This window comes from Ambystoma mexicanum, chromosome 5p, assembly GCF_040938575.1.
Source record: "Ambystoma mexicanum isolate Mex_15411 chromosome 5p, UKY_AmexF1_1, whole genome shotgun sequence".
NCBI lineage: Eukaryota > Metazoa > Chordata > Amphibia > Caudata > Ambystomatidae > Ambystoma > Ambystoma mexicanum.
This window is the reverse complement of record NC_090930.1, coordinates 72,203,980-72,222,586: the sequence shown is the minus strand read 5'-3', so window position 1 is coordinate 72,222,586 and position 18,607 is coordinate 72,203,980. Positions and strand designations below refer to the sequence as shown.

General features: G+C 46.4%; 1 protein-coding gene across 1 annotated transcript in view; it reads left to right on the top strand.

Annotated features, from left to right (window-relative positions):
• Positions 1-18,607, top strand: part of LOC138481621 (diacylglycerol O-acyltransferase 2-like) — a 262,094-nt gene that overhangs the window by 87,852 nt on the left and 155,635 nt on the right. The window contains exon 2 of the mRNA XM_069613810.1: positions 7,490-7,618. Within this exon, the coding sequence (XP_069469911.1) occupies positions 7,490-7,618 (129 nt within the window). The remainder of the gene's footprint in view (positions 1-7,489; positions 7,619-18,607) is intronic.

Below are 18,607 nucleotides of genomic sequence, written 5' to 3'. Positions count from 1 at the left end.
TCCTGCATATTCAATCAATTAAATAACTAAATGTAAGCAATAATAAAGACTACAGTATACATATTTATAATTGCATCATAACTCATGTTATGCATCATATCTATTAATAGAAGTATTTGTTTTTGATATTTATTATATATTTGTCATTAGTTATTTATTGTAGTGTATTTATTTTACATGTATATGTACATATCTAATATAATACATCATCTGCACACATATAATAAATAAGAAACATAGCATATATTAGAGTATATGGATTATTATTTATGCTATTCATTTATTAATTACATGTATTTATAATATCGATGACATGAATTATATAACATATTTGTTATATATTTATATTACATATGATATAATATAAATACATAACATAAATAAGAAAGCATAATACACTTTTGCATTATTTATTTGTATTTATTATATTTATATTTACATGTATTGTATATATTATACCCCTTGGAATTTTGACGTGGCTCAGCCATTGGACAATCCCTATGGTGTATAAGGTGATATAGCCAAGAAATTGTCACCAGGGTCAGACTGGGACAAGAAATATGCCCGGTCACCTAAAGAAAAGTGGCCCATCCCTCGCCGCAAGACCCTTCACCTCTGAGGACATCACCAGAAAGTGATGTCATCATCCCCACCCCAAAGTGACATCCCGGGAAGCGATGAAACACGACCTTTCACCCCTTGACAAAACAGGAAGTGTCATCAAATAGCATTGTTCCTAAGTACACTAAATTACTGTGAATACAAGCAGACGTCCAAGGCCAAATGATGATATGTTATTGTATAGCACTTACGCTTAAGCTCTTTTTTATAGAACAAATATGCCTACAATATCACCCAACCTGTATTGGAACTCATTTATCAACCTAAGAAGGCTTTTTGAAAGAATTATTTTTTCAAACCGGCCCAGGCATGGCCAGAAACTGACCCCCACTCTCCTGGCACGATTTCTGCCTGGCCACGGGCCGAAAGGCCAAGGGACCAGTCCGACCTGATTCTCACATAGCTTGTATATCGTCTGCCTCGTACTCACCTTGAACTTCCTCCAATGTGGGTCAATCGCCATTTCCCCCTCCCCACCATTCTGCTTGGCCGAACATCCTTCTACCCTCTAAGGGTGTCATTTCTCATCCTTCTGGGCCTTCTCCATTCTTTCACGTGTGTCCTGCTCATTTTCCTCATGCTGACACCCACTCTGCAGTTCAAACAAAGCTCCAGCCACGTCCCTCTAATGGCCCAGGCAGATTTTTGTATACATTTACGTTGGTTTCCTTTTTTGAGATTGTATGGGTTTTAATAGCTTTATATTGTTATTTGTGTGTGTGTGGGAAAGAGGGAAAGAGAGAGAGAGAGAGAGAGAGAGAGAGAGAGAGAGAGAGAGAAAAATTGGATTCTGCCTCAAAGGAGTACAAGGGTGAGGATGGACAAAATGATGTATGATATACCTCCTTCGCCTTTTGTGGTAACACGGGCCGAGGACAGACTATACTCCTAAGAGTTGTGCGAAGGTGAACCAGTGACGACGCAAACAACACAGCGTTAAAGTCCAAAATAATGGGAATGTCTAATGAAGGTTCTATGAAAATATAAACACTTTAACAATACAAAACACCTGCAAAAAGAATAAAGAGAATACTGTACAGAAAACCACTGCAGAGGAAAGACCGAGAAGATGTGACAGATTAGAGACAGTAGCACTTCAAGCTTAGCTCCAGGTGTGCTAGGTAAGGTACTGCCAAAAAGGATATCGTGGTGAACACAGGGACAATCATGACCTAACCAGTCTCTCTGGCCATAGTAAACCAGAGTGGCAGTTCAGTGTCGCAGTACTTGAATTCAGTTCTTGGGGGGCTGATGCATGAGACCCGGGTTGAATGTTGAGGTGAGCTGATCAGGTTCAGTCAGGCACGTAGGATGGTGGAGGTCCTGGCAGCAAGTGGGCATCGAGCAGGGGGCAAATGCGGGTGCTCAGTGTGGTCAAACGGTGGCAGTGCTGCAGGTCAGGGCGGTCCCAAGAACGCTTCAACGTTGTCCCAGCCAAGTCGAGCTTTAGCTGCTGGCAGATGTCGACGAGTGATGCTCCAGCAGGTCGAGTCGGAGAGTGGCAGTCATGAAGTGGTGATCAAGGGGGACGTCGACGTGCAAGCAATGAGGTGGCCGTTCTCCGCCTAGCTGGGCCATGCCATGTGGTAACCTTTGGGTAGGATTGGCAGGTGACCCTCCCAGAGACTTGTTTCAGTTTTCGGCGTTGAGCCACATGCTTCAGGCCTGGCAGTTGTCGGGCTCTGCTAGGAAGCGATTCCGTGTTGGGCTGATGGAGATGCAGTGCAATCATTTGGCTGGTTGGATGCACACAGATACCAGCACCAGTACCTTCCCTCTCATTCAGGATGCAGAGAACACGGAGTTTAAACTGGTCTGGCCCTCCGGGATGTTGTGAGGCCTTAAAAAAGGGCTTGAGGACAGGATACTCCACTTCAGGGCCTGCCCTTCTGGCACAGATGATTTGTTGCAGATTGGTTGGTCGGGTCCTGGTCCACAGCACTAGTGACTCTGGATAGTCCCTGGGAGTGGTTAGCTGACAGATCTTCCTTCTGTCTCGGACAGCTCCTTCTTCAACTCCGGTGGAGTGCTTTGGACAGTGCAAGTCACCTTCTTTCAAAGGCATAAGTGCCCCGGTGATTGGTGTAAAGCTAGCCTTCCTTCAGGGACCTGGTGGGAGTGGACCTTGTCCTCTTAATCTTCCAACAAAGTGCTTTGCTCCAGAAGAAGCGGAGGGACAGGAAAGGGAAAGAGAGAAGGTGAGAAATAAGATGGCGGAAGGCTAATTCCAGTGTTCAGAGCACTTCTGCCCACTCTACTCACACCCCCTTCCCTCCAAGCATCAACAAAGACCTTTCGATATGCAGCACCCTGGTGTGAGGCTACACCTCTTGAAAGGGTGTGCTCCCTTGATACCTGGCCCAGGACAGCTCTCTGCTGTGTGGCTGTCACTGGGGGAGGGTTTTACCGGCCCTCACAAAGAGAAACAAAAAGAGGCTGGGCCCTCAGGGTTTCTGTCTTGCTGTGTGGCAGTATTGGACCGTCTGACCTGAACACACAATCCCTTTCCATAGCAGAGCTGACTCAGAGGAGCTGACACACGTGCAATATAAACTGGGATGTGGTGATCATGATCAAAAGTATTGCCACGCACTAAACTCAGGCATAGCTAATTTTTTAGAGATTAGACTGCCACCAGCAGGGGATACTCATAATCATCCTAGTTTTGAGTAGAGGGGGCATATCTTAAATGCTGCCTCTGTGCTGCAGAAACGTGGGTGTTTCTGAGGCCGTCACATGGGCATCTGTGACCCCTGCATCTGCTCAGTGGTGCAACTCAGGATACTGATGCAGAAGGTCACAGATACACACTATGCTTTTGGGCATGGAGCTTATAAAAGGGGAATCTGATCAGCAGATTACCCTTTAAGAGAGGAATTACACCCATTATTTTATCAATCAATAACAACAAAAAAGCCTGGGCTTTCACACCCTTGCCAAATGGCAGTCCATCACAGAGTGAGAGAGAGAGAGGAATACACCGACATATAACTATGTCCATGTTACATGCCATGGCTATACCTGTATATCTGAAATGGAAAGAAGTAAAATCTTAAATTATGTTCAACTTATTACCAACTTGAGGAATGAAGCAAAGCTTGGCAGAATTATGCTAGTAGAATAAAAATGTACACACCCGTATTCTAGGGTAGGCTTTATGAGAATAGGCAGGAAAGCGAGATTTGAACAGGTCAAAGAAACGGCAGAGGGCAAAAACAGACTAATGAAAGAGACAGCGATTATGAAGAAGGCTTGGGCATGTAATATATTAGCGGGGCAGGTGGTAAGGTGATCAAAGGGAGCAGCCTGGGATCAGCTGCTGGAGACAGCTGGAAATGTCTAATAAGACCGAGATTATAAGACCGAATGGGTGATTTGTCCTCATTTCGGCCGTTCGAAAATTCCGAACGCCCAAAAAGTTTGACCAAATCACCCATTCTGTGCTAAGGGCTGCGGGAGCTGCGGGAGTGTCTCCTTCACCCTTGTTCACTATATTGTGAACGGGAGTTGCGGGGGTGTCCCCATCTGCCGATCCCAAAAAGTAACCAAAAAAAAAAGGAAAGGACCCTGCGGTGTCGACTCGCGATCATGGAAGTGAAAGGGAACAGGTGTTGCAGGGACACAGCGAGTCAGTGGCTGCTGCAAGTTAAGTAAGGGGGTAGAGGAGGGGGGTGGGTGTGTGTGGATGTGGAGATGTGTGTGGGGGTGGGGGCCAACAGTCAGAAATGTTCAGGGGAGAAAAGACTGATGGTTATTTCAGAAAAATAATCTTCGGTGTTTTATCCCTCAAACATTTCCTTCACATGCTTTCAACCCCGATCTGAGGCAGCTTTAAAGGGCACTTGCCCAAACCCGCTATATTCCCCATGTTCCCCCGCGACCCTCTTTCACTTACACGATCCGTACGCACCAGGCCTGAAGATTGTCTGTCTGTTCTCCCTTGTCTTTACCCCTAAATTGCACTGTTAAAACGGAAGAATCGATGTTAGGCCTATTTGCTGTCTCCCAAACTGTTAAATGTATTATTTAGGCACTATTATCGTCTCAGAAGTTCAAGGGCCCTGCGCAACTGTTTGTTTTTCCCCATGTCCCAACCCTCCTTGAGCGCTTTGAAACATTTGCCTGTGTGTAGGCGCTATATAAATAAACAATACCATACCATACCACTGCTGCGATGGATTGAGTACTCTATCGAGAAAACTACCCAAAGAATAAATAAACGATACAAGCTACAAACTGGTGGTCACAAGAATCAAAATGAATTAAATATTGATAGAATAGACCGTTTCAAGTTTAAAATCTTATAGTAATAGTCAGTTTAAAGCGTGGAATCGCGGGCAAAGTCATTTACCCTGGTGAACCTCAGCATCCACCGGGCTCAAAATCAGCCGATGAGTAGACCACGGCGTGGACCAGCCGTGGAGATGAGTAGAGTGGATGGGACGTGGAGAACTCATTTGCTGTCCTATAGAGACATAATACACTGGCTCAGAATCAGCCGGTGAGTAGACCACGGCGTGGACCAGCCGTGGAGATGAGTAGAGTGGATGGGATGTGGAGACCTCATTTTCTGTCACTATAGAGCTAGCATACAACTGTCAGTATTGTGGTGTAATGCAGAGGATTTGGGTATGGGTCTTTTGAATGCAGCCATTATTGTCTAGGGGGCAAAGACAGTTTTGTAAGTCCTTTGTGGATGTCAGGTTTGGGGTTAGCATCTGTACTTTGCATTAGGGCACCTTAAAACAGCTCTCAGTAAGTCTTGTAACCCCTTAAGTGCCAGGCTATTATGCAAGTCTATGCAAAAAGGATGAGCATGATTGTTTACAATGAAACACGGCTTCCTTATACTGAGGATGTCCTCATGTTAATGAGTGCCAAGTTATGGTCCAGAATTTGGGCTTCTAAGATTGGTCCCCTATTACATTCTGTAGTTCTACAATTATGGCTGCATCCAAATTCAAATAGGAGTACAAGGCAAGAAAACATACACAGCTATTAATGAGTAAGAATGGTAGAAACTACCTCTGACCTTACACCTGAGGACCAGCAGAATCTTGGAAACCACTGTCTTTCTGATAGAAACGACGAGCAATTGATGAAGGAGTCTAGTAAGTCGGCCGCTCTTAGAAACCTCTCTAGGACTGGCCGAAAAAAAGGATCGGCTCCTTCTTATTTAGGTATTGACACACTTGCAAGGTATCAAATTTTGATATCCAAACTTAATTGTATTAGATTCTCGGAAGACTGCTGTTGTGCGTCGAACGGACTGTTCTGTGGCATCATTGGGCCACTGACCTCGTGGTCTTTATAAACCCACTTTCTCTTACTGTGCGGTTGGTATAAATCTATTGCAGAATGATTTCTCCTCTACATAGAACTTGAAACCCCACTAGTTACAAAGATGCCCATACGATAATGTCGTATTGATTTTCTTATCAGAATCTTCTAAGATCTTACATAAATCCTACTTCAAACTTAAATGATTTCATAAGAATTCAATAAGTATTTCAGTGTCTTATATGTTTTACTGTTCTCTAAATCTCACTAGTTTCTCACAGGTTCTTACAACCTACTTATAAGAATCTTAAAAGTTATTTTATTTTGCAAGGGTAGAAATAGTCTTGCTGGACTCAACCCTACAATCTGAGCCCATAAACTGGCCTCGTTTGTGTTGCTAGTTCCTACAGATTAGAGACAGGAGTATCCAGGCTGAGCAATGCTGCTTAGCAGTGTTGTTGAATTCTCAGGTGTGTGCTTCATTCTGTATTGTAAGCGAGAGCGCTTGTCATGTGTGCTTTAACTTGTGTATATTGCATGTAGGCCTCAGCATCTGTATATAGTTAAGTGCAACATCTTCTAAGTACAGCATCTTCTGAATATACAGCATGTTCCATATCATGATGAAATGTGTATCAAGTTGCCCAGGCAGCCTGGGTGTTATGGTGGTTGCTTGGGTGATGGCATCCTGGCTCAGTGTTCCAATTAAGAGTATACAAAATCCAACTCCTGGAGCTTCGGGCAGTTGCCAGGATCTCTTCTGCAGGAGGGCCTCTTAACAGGTGTCACGTTAATAATGTTTTGGAAAACTTACTTGGCTGGGCTCTTGTGGACTTAACAGTGCTCCTTTAGATATTGTTTTTGATCTTCTTTTCCAAGTGTGTTGTTGTATGACTTGCACGTTATCTTATTTTAAGGTTTTAGCTGTAAATAGTGGGATTTACTTTTATATTTACTGTCTGATGGATTTGTATCTGAAATCATCTATGATAAAGAGATACACACACACACACACACACACACACACACACACACACACACACACACACACACACACACACACACACACACACACACACACACACACACACACACACACACACACACACACACACACACACACACACACACACACACACACACACACACACACACACACACACACACACACACACACACACACACACACACACACACACACACACACACACACACACACACACACACACACACACACACACACACACACACACACACACACACACACACACACACACACACACACACACACACATTTTGCCAGCTCATCGCTTGCTTGTTTGTATTTTCTATCGATTTCCCTGTGTCCTAATAACGATGCTGGTTTTCCTATCTTTGTAAGCTGAATGTACTAGGCTGTTGACATATGCTTAACAAACAGACTTTTTCTTGGCTGATGCTATATGGAGGGTGTGCTGCACAGCTGCTCATTGGTCAGTGAAGATCCAACAAACAAAGGGGTTTGGCCCCCTCCCCCGAAAGGGCCAAGTGAATTGGACAATTCCCAATTGATAATGTGGGAAGTAATATACTCTCCTCTGGCTTGCAGGAAGCAGGGCCAGTGTCCAGTCAGCCCTGAGTAACCTCTCCACTGCGTCCTGGCTGCCCAAGGTCGAGTTCACCGGATGTTTACAGCTGATCTCAGTCCTGCAGTGGCTCTTCAGCTTCCTGGCGATGGGTGAGTGCCAAACACAACGCACACGCCTTTATTTACAATCCACATCCTACCAACCACACCATTCTTTCTCCGCACTAGCAGCAATCAGCCACCGGCTTGGATATATGATGTGAAGACGTGAAAACTGGGACATCTTGGGAAACGTCGCACAATCTGCCAATCCTATAGGCTGACTTCTTTTTAGTTTGCCCTATTAGGTGATGCTTACGCACCACCTGTATGCCGAAACTATTGCTTTAGAGTACAAGTAGGAGGGAGATGGCATGTGAGGAGGGGCACACAGCTTGTGGGTGTTGTTTGGTAATTTATCCAACCATTGACTGTTCATGGCCATGCTAAACCCTAGGGCTAGTCCAACCCACTGCATACCCCTGCCAGCCCAAAACACATCCTCCTTAGATCGCCTCGAGCACCCTCTATCAAGCAATAGCATCAAGCTTTAGCCTGGCAGTGTGTGGATGGACCTCCGATAATCGCAACCCAAAATAGGCCCACCTCTTAAGAAGCGAGTGCATGATGGTCCATAAAGCAAGTTATTATACAAATGGCCAGGAGGAGCTAGATGATGCTGTGGAGTCAAACTAACCAGAGTCTCCTCAAACCACACAAGTATACACATTTTATACAATTTGCAACCGTTAAAACGCTTGCACATATTTTATTACAAATCATCAACCCCACACATAATTGGCCAAACCTATACAAAGAAATGTAATCCCCCACAGTTCCCACGCTCTCATTGGGCACTTTTGTTTAACTACCTTTCCCTTTCAACATATCTTGCATCAGCTCATATATACAGCACACCCCTTTTGGGGAGTTTTCCATGGCAGACCATGATGTCATCCCATAGTTACACATTCACACAACAAACATAATTCATTACAAGTTCCAACTCGCCAGGGATTTCTAACTCTGAACGTGATGCACATGGTCTTTGCAAGGACACTTCAAAAACACGAGGAGGTAGAAACAAGTTCCCTTTATCCACCCAGACTTGCTGGTGTCCTTATTTCAAACTAATCTATCTGACTACCAATTCAGCACGCATGGCCTCTGGGCATATCTTGAGAACTTGATCGAAACCCATAAACCCTTTTCCAACCCTGTCCTTAAGCAGCCCTTGCACCGGGCTTATTACTCAGTCCCAAACTGATTCTTCCAGATGGCCGGACTTCCCTGAACAATGAATAACAGGTTCCCATGTACTTAAAAAGATTTCATCTTTTCACCACAATAGTACCAAGTTGTAAAAGCCCAAGCCTGGCCGTAGCGGACCATCTGATGTTATCGCAGCTGCCTGCTGCCTTTTCTCAACCTTCAACCTTGCTCAACCAGTTTTCCCAGTAACACACATCTTATCTTGCAACCCCAGGCTTCTGTGCCTGCACAATTCCTAGCTATGAGAGGACTCGCAGCATACAGATGCGTATATTCACCATGTACAACAACTGTCCCAAACACATCTCCCTTAAGACCCCCATGTATTTTATTTTATCTATTGGATATTTATAATGCGCCTATACAGCAAATGTTTCAAGGCGCAAAAGTATGTATGTCAGTGCATGTATGTTCAAGCCTACCGCGTCCTGTCACACTGATTTTTCCACCACACATCTCCATCTACGTGCCCAACGTTTAGGCTCTCCATGGCACACCACACACCTACATTGTGTTTATATTGCATCGCCAGATTTGACATTATCTTGCTGCGCGCGTGTGAATCTAAAATGTATCAACTGAAACACAAAGTAACACTTATCCCTTCCTTATTTACATGCTAAATCATAACATCACGCCAACATCGCCGCTAGACCAGTCACCAATATTGTGCGTGCATCGCAAACCCCTCCTTCTCATTGGGACCTTTATTGGCCACCCCAACCACAGCCTTATTTCTAAGCTGGCTGCTCAGAGGAATGTGCTTAATTGCAGCTGTAAATGGCCACTGGTGAAACAGAAATGCCTTAACCTAGTGTGCCTTCATCCACTTGATTTATATCTCTCCCTTGCACTAAAGTCCTGTTAAAAACAAGCATTGACAAAGCCAGCAGTTTTAGCATGAGGTATTAGATGGGCACATAGACGGTCTAGTCCTTTTCGAATATGGCCATGAGCAAAGATGAGAGCCTATGCTCCACACGTGGAAGACTTCTGAGAGCCTGCAAAAGAAACCCCATTGTGTGGGGGAGCACACAACTTACAGAACCATAGGTCTTGCGGTATAAATTACATTCTAGTGCATGCATTGGACACCCTCTCACTGCAATGAAGTCAAAGGTGATTTATTTTTTCAATTTTGCATTTTTGCTTCCCTATACCGTCTCTACACACCAATTATCCAACATCTCCTCCAGGAAGGTGAGATTACGTGTTCTTTACTTTTCATCACGTGACTCATATTAATAAAAAGCCTGCACATATTTTCTATTTAGTAGGAACATACTTATTGTCCTAGATGTATTTTGGTCCTTATTTAGGTCCTAGTCTACTCATTCACACTTTGTTGGGACTGCAATATTCAGAACTTTGCTGAAATGATTAATTTCCCTCAATTAATTGTGGTAAATGGAAGAAGCCATCTTCTCTGTCACCTACATTCCATTATTTCACCTATGTATACATTCATGATTTTTTGACACACATTTTCCTCTGGTTGTTTATGATTTGCAGGTTTTAGTATCCACACACCTTCCAACACATCTCTGCCCCTGATGAAGATCCCACAATCGCCATAGGAGTGAAACATGTTGGGCTTGAGCTTCATCTTTCATAACTTCACTGTACATTTGGATTGTGTCCCATGAAGTACAATGTGCCTGTGTTGACGTGATAGAATCTCCGCTCCGATGTGTGTATGATGTGGGCCTTGGAAACATTTTATTTGTAACTGGTCTGTCTTTGCAAGACACTAGCCAATTTATTATCAACTGGCTTGCGCAGGTGGAATCTTTTCCCATTAATTATGTACAAAATGACGCATGAGTGTGCTCCATGTACAACTATGAATAGTATTTGTAGGCACTTTGTGACAAGGTCCCATTCTGTTCTATATATTAGATTGGCATTTGCCAGGTACTGCCATGATATGCCCAGGAAGTCAATTCATTTTCCAGCCGTTGCATTCTTATGGCCAGCTAGTACCATTACATCAGTGCCTAGCAAATGCCTACCCCAAGCCTACACAAAAGCCTAAACTGTTGGCTTTGTCAGATATGGTCGACGGAAAGTTGGATGGTGGTCATTATGGATGACTCTACTGTATGTCTCTACTTCTCACTGCTCGGTATGCTAAGCAATCTTCTCTTTTTGTTCTTCTCGATCTTTCTACCTCTTGATTCTGCCATCCCCTCTACTCTCTATTCCTTGGTATTTTTGGAGTCAGTCCATGTTATGTTATGTTATATGTACTTGTAAAGCGCACGTTCTCCCGAGGGCATCTTGGCCTAAGCAGCAGAGGGACGGCAGGAGTTAGAAGGGGAGGCCTAGAATAGTTGTGTTTTCAGGGAGCAGCATAAGGCCCTTGCAGCTGCCACAGAGAAGGCATGGCCATCTGTCCGTGACAGTCTGACACGGGACAGACAGCAGAAAGGCAGAAGGAGAGCAACGAAGGCGACCAGGAACATATTGTGAAATCTTTTCCTGAAGATATTCCACCCCTAGTTTATAGAAAGCACGGGGGACAATACACATAGATTTGAAAAGGATCCGCTTCTCGATCAGCAACCAATGAAGCTATCTGAGTAGCGGAGACATATGTGCTTGAAATTGGGGGTGCAAGACTGATCTAGCAGCTGCATTCTGAAGCCGATTTATAAGGTAACGCGGCAGCCCAAAGTAGAGCGAGTTGCAATAGTCAACTGTCCTAAGAGCAAACGCAGCCACCAAGGGGCATGGCATTGACCTGGGATAAAAGGGAGAACTTTCCGCAGTATACGTATTTTAAAGTGGCCAGATTTGCAAATCAGCAGCAACCTGCTCAGCCATAGATAAGGAGGATGAGATCTTTATCCCCAGATTTTTAACTGAGGAGGATGGCAGGGGAAACGGGCCCAGAGAAATAGGCCAAAAGTCTGAGGTCCAGAAGGAAAGCGGACTGGCGGTACCAACAACAAGAACCTCTGTCTTATTGCCCTTTAGTTTTTACCAGTTGGCTGCCACCCAGGGGCGCAGGTCCTCAAAACACCTCCTAAGCCGTGCCGCAGTGTCAGACCAGGTAAGATCCAGACGTACCAAGATCTGCGTGTTATCGGCTTAGGCTTAGTACTGAACCCGTGGGATAGGATGAGAAGGAGAAGAGGTCTACACATGGCTCTGCTCTCATCCCGCTGACCCTACCTTTTTTATCTCCTGGTTCAGTGAATCTTCTCCACTCTTTCCTCTTCGGTGGAGGATTTCCCAAAGTACTCTCTTTGGACAGCTTTTCTTTCCTCACTATAGTATTCCGTGACCTACTTGTTGTTCCTTCAATCTTTCTCATCGCCCTTATGCTGATGATTCCCGATGTTCTTCTCGTTTCTTCATGCTCGGAGTCTCTTCATTCTACTCTTTCTGCTTGTTTACTCGTCATTCAGGCTTAGCTGAGTGCCAATTCACTCCCTGTCAATCCTTTTAAAACGGAGGTTCCTTTCTTTCTGGCATCTACAATCCCTCCTCCATTCCCTCCTCTGCTTGCAGTCTTCTCCCCTCTCTACTTTCTCCTGCTGTCTCTGCTCGTACTCTTGGTGTTATCACTCGTTTGCCTCTGTCCATCCCTGGACCGTTGCTCGGTCCTGTCGTTTTCACTTGCATCTCGCCATAAAGCTTGTCTATCTCTGTTTTGCAATGCTACTAAATTTCCTATTTCTTCTTAATAAATAATAATAATTTTCCATTTATATAGCACTACGAACCCTCAGGTATCTGAGCACTGGTCATTATTACCCCTTATCGACCTTGGAAGGATGCAAGGCTGAGTTTGGCCCCGCCGGGATGCTCGGATGTGAAAGCGAGCGCTCTACTCACTGTTCCACTTGACCGGCGCTTGACTTTGCTGCCTCTCGTTTGAATCACATCTGATCTTTCCTTTTTCATGTATTGTATTACATTATGTGTATGCTCTGGCCCCTACCAGTCTCTCTTCCCTTAGCTCTTCCTATTCTCCTAATGTTAAACTCACAATCTCAGTTTCTTCTGCTACCTCCCCCCCCCATGTGCTTAGTCTCATTTTTGTTCTTTTGCTTTCTTGGCTCCTAAGCACTGGATCCAACTTTGCTTCTCCATTTAGTCTGTCTCCTTTCTCCCTATGTTTTTGCTCACAATTAAAATACCATCTTTTTCTTCGTCCTTTTCTTAACCAGACCAAGAAAGCTGTGACATCTCTGAACTTGTTCAATTCTTATATCTTCAGTGCTTTGGCAAATAAATTCAAATAAATATGAAATAAAAATATAAATGTGGCAGCCTACATGGAAGCAATGGTGCTCCGCTCTGAAGGTTGTTTGGTCGTCGGTATGGAAGCCGTGCCATGCAGTACTTAATGTGGTGCAGTTGTCTCTGTGGAAGCCCGGCCATGCAGTACTTAATGTGGTGCAGTTGTCTCTGTGGAAGCCGTGCCATGCAGTACTTAATGTGGTGCAGTTGTCTCTGTGGAAGCCGTGCCACGCAGTACTTAATGTGGTGCAGTTGTCTCTGTGGAAGCCGTGCCATGCAGTACTTAATGTGGTGCAGTTGTCTCTGTGGAAGCCGTGCCATGCAGTACTTAATGTGGTGCAGTTGTCTCTGTGGAAGCCATGCCATGCAGTACTTAATGTGGTGCAGTTGTCTCTGTGGAAGCCGTGCCACTCAGTACTCAATGTGGTGCAGTTGTCTCTGTGGAAGCCGTGCCATGCAGTACTTAATGTGGTGCAGTTGTCTCTGTGGAAGCCGTGCCATGCAGTACTTAATGTGGTGCAGTTGTCTCTGTGGAAGCCGTGCCACGCAGTACTTAATGTGGTGCAGTTGTCTCTGTGGAAGCCGTACCACTCAGTACTCAATGTGGTGCAGTTGTCTCTGTGGAAGCCGTGCCACGCAGTACTCAATGTGGTGCAGTTGTCTCTGTGGAAGCCGTGCCACGCAGTATTCAATGTGGTGCAGTTGTCTCTGTGGAAGCCGTGCCATGCAGTACTTAATGTGGTGCAGTTGTCTCTGTGGAAGCCGTGCCATGCAGTACTTAATGTGGTGCAGTTGTCTCTGTGGAAGCCGTGCCATGTAGTACTTAATGTGGTGCAGTTGTCTCTGTGGAAGCCATGCCATGCAGTACTTAATGTGGTGCAGATGTCTCTGTGGAAGCCGTGCCATGCAGTACTTAATGTGGTGCAGTTGTCTCTGTGGAAGCCGTGCCATGCAGTACTTAATGTGGTGCAGTTGTCTCTGTGGAAGCCGTGCCATGCAGTACTTAATGTGGTGCAGTTGTCTCTGTGGAAGCCGTGCCATGCAGTACTTAATGTGGTGCAGTTGTCTCAGTGGAAGCCGTGCCATGCAGTACTTAATGTGGTGCAGTTGTCTCTGTGGAAGCCGTGCCATGCAATACTTAATGTGGTGCAGTTGTCTCTGTGGAAGCCGTGCCACGCAGTACTTAATGTGGTGCAGTTGTCTCTGTGGAAGCCATACCACTCAGTACTCAATGTGGTGCAGTTGTCTCTGTGGAAGCCGTGCCACGCAGTACTTAATGTGGTGCAGTTGTCTCTGTGGAAGCCGTGCCATGCAGTACTTAATGTGGTGCAGTTGTCTCTGTGGAAGCCGTGCCACGCAGTACTAAATGTGGTGCAGTTGTCTCTGCGGTTGTCTCTGTGGAAGCCGTGCCATGCAGTACTTAATGTGGTGCAGTTGTCTCTGTGGAAGCCGTGCCATGCAGTACTTAATGTGGTGCAGTTGTCTCTGTGGAAGCCATACCACTCAGTACTCAATGTGGTGCAGTTGTCTCTGTGGAAGCCGTGCCATGCAGTACTTAATGTGGTGCAGTTGTCTCTGTGGAAGCCGTGCCATGCAGTACTTAATGTGGTGCAGTTGTCTCTGTGGAAGCCGTGCCACGCAGTACTAAATGTGGTGCAGTTGTCTCTGCGGTTGTCTCTGTGGAAGCCGTGCCATGCAGTACTTAATGTGGTGCAGTTGTCTCTGTGGAAGCCGTGCCATGCAGTACTTAATGTGGTGCAGTTGTCTCTGTGGAAGCCGTGCCATGCAGTACTTAATGTGGTGCAGTTGTCTCTGTGGAAGCCATGCCATGCAGTACTTAATGTGGTGCAGTTGTCTCTGTGGAAGCCATACCACTCAGTACTCAATGTGGTGCAGTTGTCTCTGTGGAAGCCGTGCCATGCAGTACGTAATGTGGTGCAGTTGTCTCTGTGGAAGCCGTGCCATGCAGTACTTAATGTGGTGCAGTTGTCTCTGTGGAAGCCGTGCCACGCAGTACTAAATGTGGTGCAGTTGTCTCTGTGGAAGCCATACCACTCAGTACTCAATGTGGTGCAGTTGTCTCTGTGGAAGCCGTGCCATGCAGTACTCAATGTGGTGCAGTTGTCTCTGTGGAAGCCGTGCCATGCAGTACTTAATGTGGTGCAGTTGTCTCTGTGGAAGCCGTGCCATGCAGTACTTAATGTGGTGCAGTTGTCTCTGTGGAAGCCGTGCCATGCAGTACTTAATGTGGTGCAGTTGTCTCTGTGGAAGCCGTGCCATGCAGTACTTAATGTGGTGCAGTTGTCTCTGTGGAAGCCGTGCCATGCAGTACTTAATGTGGTGCAGTTGTCTCTGTGGAAGCCGTGCCACGCAGTACTTAATGTGGTGCAGTTGTCTCTGTGGAAGCCATACCACTCAGTACTCAATGTGGTGCAGTTGTCTCTGTGGAAGCCGTGCCACGCAGTACTTAATGTGGTGCAGTTGTCTCTGTGGAAGCCGTGCCATGCAGTACTCAATGTGGTGCAGTTGTCTCTGTGGAAGCCGTGCCATGCAGTACTTAATGTGGTGCAGTTGTCTCTGTGGAAGCCGTGCCATGCAGTACTTAATGTGGTGCAGTTGTCTCTGTGGAAGCTGTGCCATGCAGTACTTAATGTGGTGCAGTTGTCTCTGTGGAAGCCGTGCCATGCAGTACTTAATGTGGTGCAGTTGTCTCTGTGGAAGCCGTGCCACGCAGTACTTAATGTGGTGCAGTTGTCTCTGTGGAAGCCATACCACTCAGTACTCAATGTGGTGCAGTTGTCTCTGTGGAAGTCGTGCCATGCAGTACTTAATGTGGTGCAGTTGTCTCTGTGGAAGCCGTGCCATGCAGTACTTAATGTGGTGCAGTTGTCTCTGTGGAAGCCGTGCCATGCAGTACTTAATGTGGTGCAGTTGTCTCTGTGGAAGCCATGCCATGCAGTACTTAATAAGGTGCAGTTGTCTCTGTGGAAGCCGTGCCACGCAGTACTTAATGTGGTGCAGTTGTCTCTGTGGAAGCCGTGCCATGCAGTACTTAATGTGGTGCAGTTGTCTCTGTGGAAGCCATACCACTCAGTACTCAATGTGGTGCAGTTGTCTCTGTGGAAGCCGTGCCACGCAGTACTTAATGTGGTGCAGTTATCTCTGTGGAAGCTGTACCACTCAGTACTCAATGTGGTGCAGTTGTCTCTGTGGAAGCGATCCTGCTCAGCACTTAGGGTGTGGTGGTTGTCTCTGTGGAAGCAATGCAGCTCAGCACTTAGGGTTGGGTGGTTATCTTTAGGGCACAATGCCTCTCACCTCTTAAAATGTATTTGTTGTCCCGATGAAGCTCTATCATTCAGTACTTATGGTGGTTTGGATGTGTCTGTGGAAGCACATTTAGGATTATGTTGCTGCCGCCATAGACTCGAGGCTTCAACTGTTAGTGCTTTAGCGGTTGTCTCTGTTGAAGTGGTGCTGCTCAGCACTTAGGGTTGGGTGGTTGTCCCTGTGGAAGCGATGCTGCTCAGCACTTAGGGTTGGGTGGTTGTCCCTATGGAAGCGATGCTGCTCAGCACTTAGGGTTGGGTGGTTGTCCCTATGGAAGCGATGCTGCTCAGCACTTAGGGTTGGGTGGTTGTCCCTATGGAAGCGATGCTGCTCAGCACTTAGGGTTGGGTGGTTGTCCCCATTGAGCTGAAGCAACTGAGCAGTTAGGACTATGTGACTGCCGCAATAGAAGTGATGCTCATGATCTCTTAGGGTCGTTGGCTCTGTGTAAGCGATGCTGCTCTGCACTTAGGGTTGGGTGGTTGTCTATATGGAAACAAAGCTGCTCATCGCTCGAGATTGGTTGGCTGTCCTCATGGGAGCAAAGCCCCTCATCACTAAATGTTGGTAAACTCTATGTAAGCAATGCTGCTTAGCACTTAGGCTTGGGTGGCTATCCCTATGGAAGCAATGCTGCTCAGTACTTAGGGTTGGGTGGTTGTTTCATGGGAGCAAAGTGCCTCATCACTAAGTGTTTGTGGTTGTATCCGTGGAAGCAATGCAGTTCAGCACTTAGGATTGGATGCGTGTCTTCATAGGAGTGAAGTCTCCCATCCTAAGTGTTGGTGATTGATTCTGTGGACTCAATGCTGCTCAGCACATAGTGATGAGGCACATTGATCCCATGAAGGCATTCACCCTAAGTGATGGTGCTTGACTCTCTGGAAGTGATGCTGCTCAGCACTTAGAGTTGGGTGGTTGTCCCTATGGAAGAATTACCCTTCAGCACTCATGGTTGGTGGCTGTCTTCATAGGAGGGAAGTGTCTCATGTATTCTGCAGAGGCAATGCAACCCCAATACCTAGGGTGTTGTGGTTGTTTATGGAGGCAGTGACCCTTAGCACCTAGGGGTGGGTGGCGGTCTTCAAGGGAGCAAAGTGCCCATCACTGTGTGTGGTTGACTCTCTGGAAGTGATGCTGCTCAGCACTTAGGGTTGGGTGGTTGGCTCATGGGAGCAAAGTGCCCATCACTAAGTGTGTGTGGTTGAATCTGTGGAAGCGATGCTGATCAGCACTTAGGGTTGGGTTGGGTGGTTGGCTCATGGGATCAAAGTGCCCATCACTAAGTGTGCGTGGTTGAATCTGTGGAAGGTATGCTGCCCATCACTAAGTGTGTGTGGTTGAATCTGTGGAAGCGATGCTGCTCAGCACTTAGGGTTGGGTGGTTAGCTCATGGGAGCAAAGTGCCCATCACTAAGTGTGTGTGGTTGAATCTGTGGAAGCGATGCCTCTCAGCACTTAGGGTTGGGTGGTTGGCTCATGGGAGCAAAGTGCCCATCACTAAGTGTGTGTGGTTGAATCTGTGGAAGCGATGCCTCTCAGCACTTAGGGTTGGGTGGTTGGCTCATGGGAGCAAAGTGCCCATCACTAAGTGTGTGTGGTTGAATCTGTGGAAGCGATGCGGCTTAGCACTTAGGGTTGGGTGGTTGGCTCATGGAAGCAAAGTGCCCATCACTAAGTGTGTGTGGTTGAATCTGTGGAAGCGATGCTGATCAGCACTTCGGGTTGGGTGGTTGGCTCATGGGAGCAAAGTGCCCATCACTAAGTGTGTGTGGTTGAATCTGTGGAAGCGATGCTGATCAGCACTTCGGGTTGGGTGTTTGGCTCATGGGAGCAAAGTGCCCATCTCTAAGTGTGTGTGGTTGAATCTGTGGAAGCGATGCTGCTCAGCACTTAGGGTTGGGTGGTTGGCTCATGGGAGCAAAGTGCCCATCACTAAGTGTGTGTGGTTGAATCTGTGGAAGCGATGCTGCTCAGCACTTAGGGTTGGGTGGTTGGCTCATGGGAGCAAAGTGCCCATCACTAAGTGTGCGTGGTTGAATCTGTGGAAGCGATGCTGCCCATCACTAAGTGTGTGTGGTTGAATCTGTGGAAGCGATGCTGCTCCGCACTTAGGGTTGGGTGGTTGGCTCATGGGAGCAAAGTGCCCATCACTAAGTGTGTGTGGTTGAATCTGTGGAAGCGATGCTGCTCAGCACTTAGGGTTGGGTGGTTGGCTCATGGGAGCAAAGTGCCCATCACTAAGTG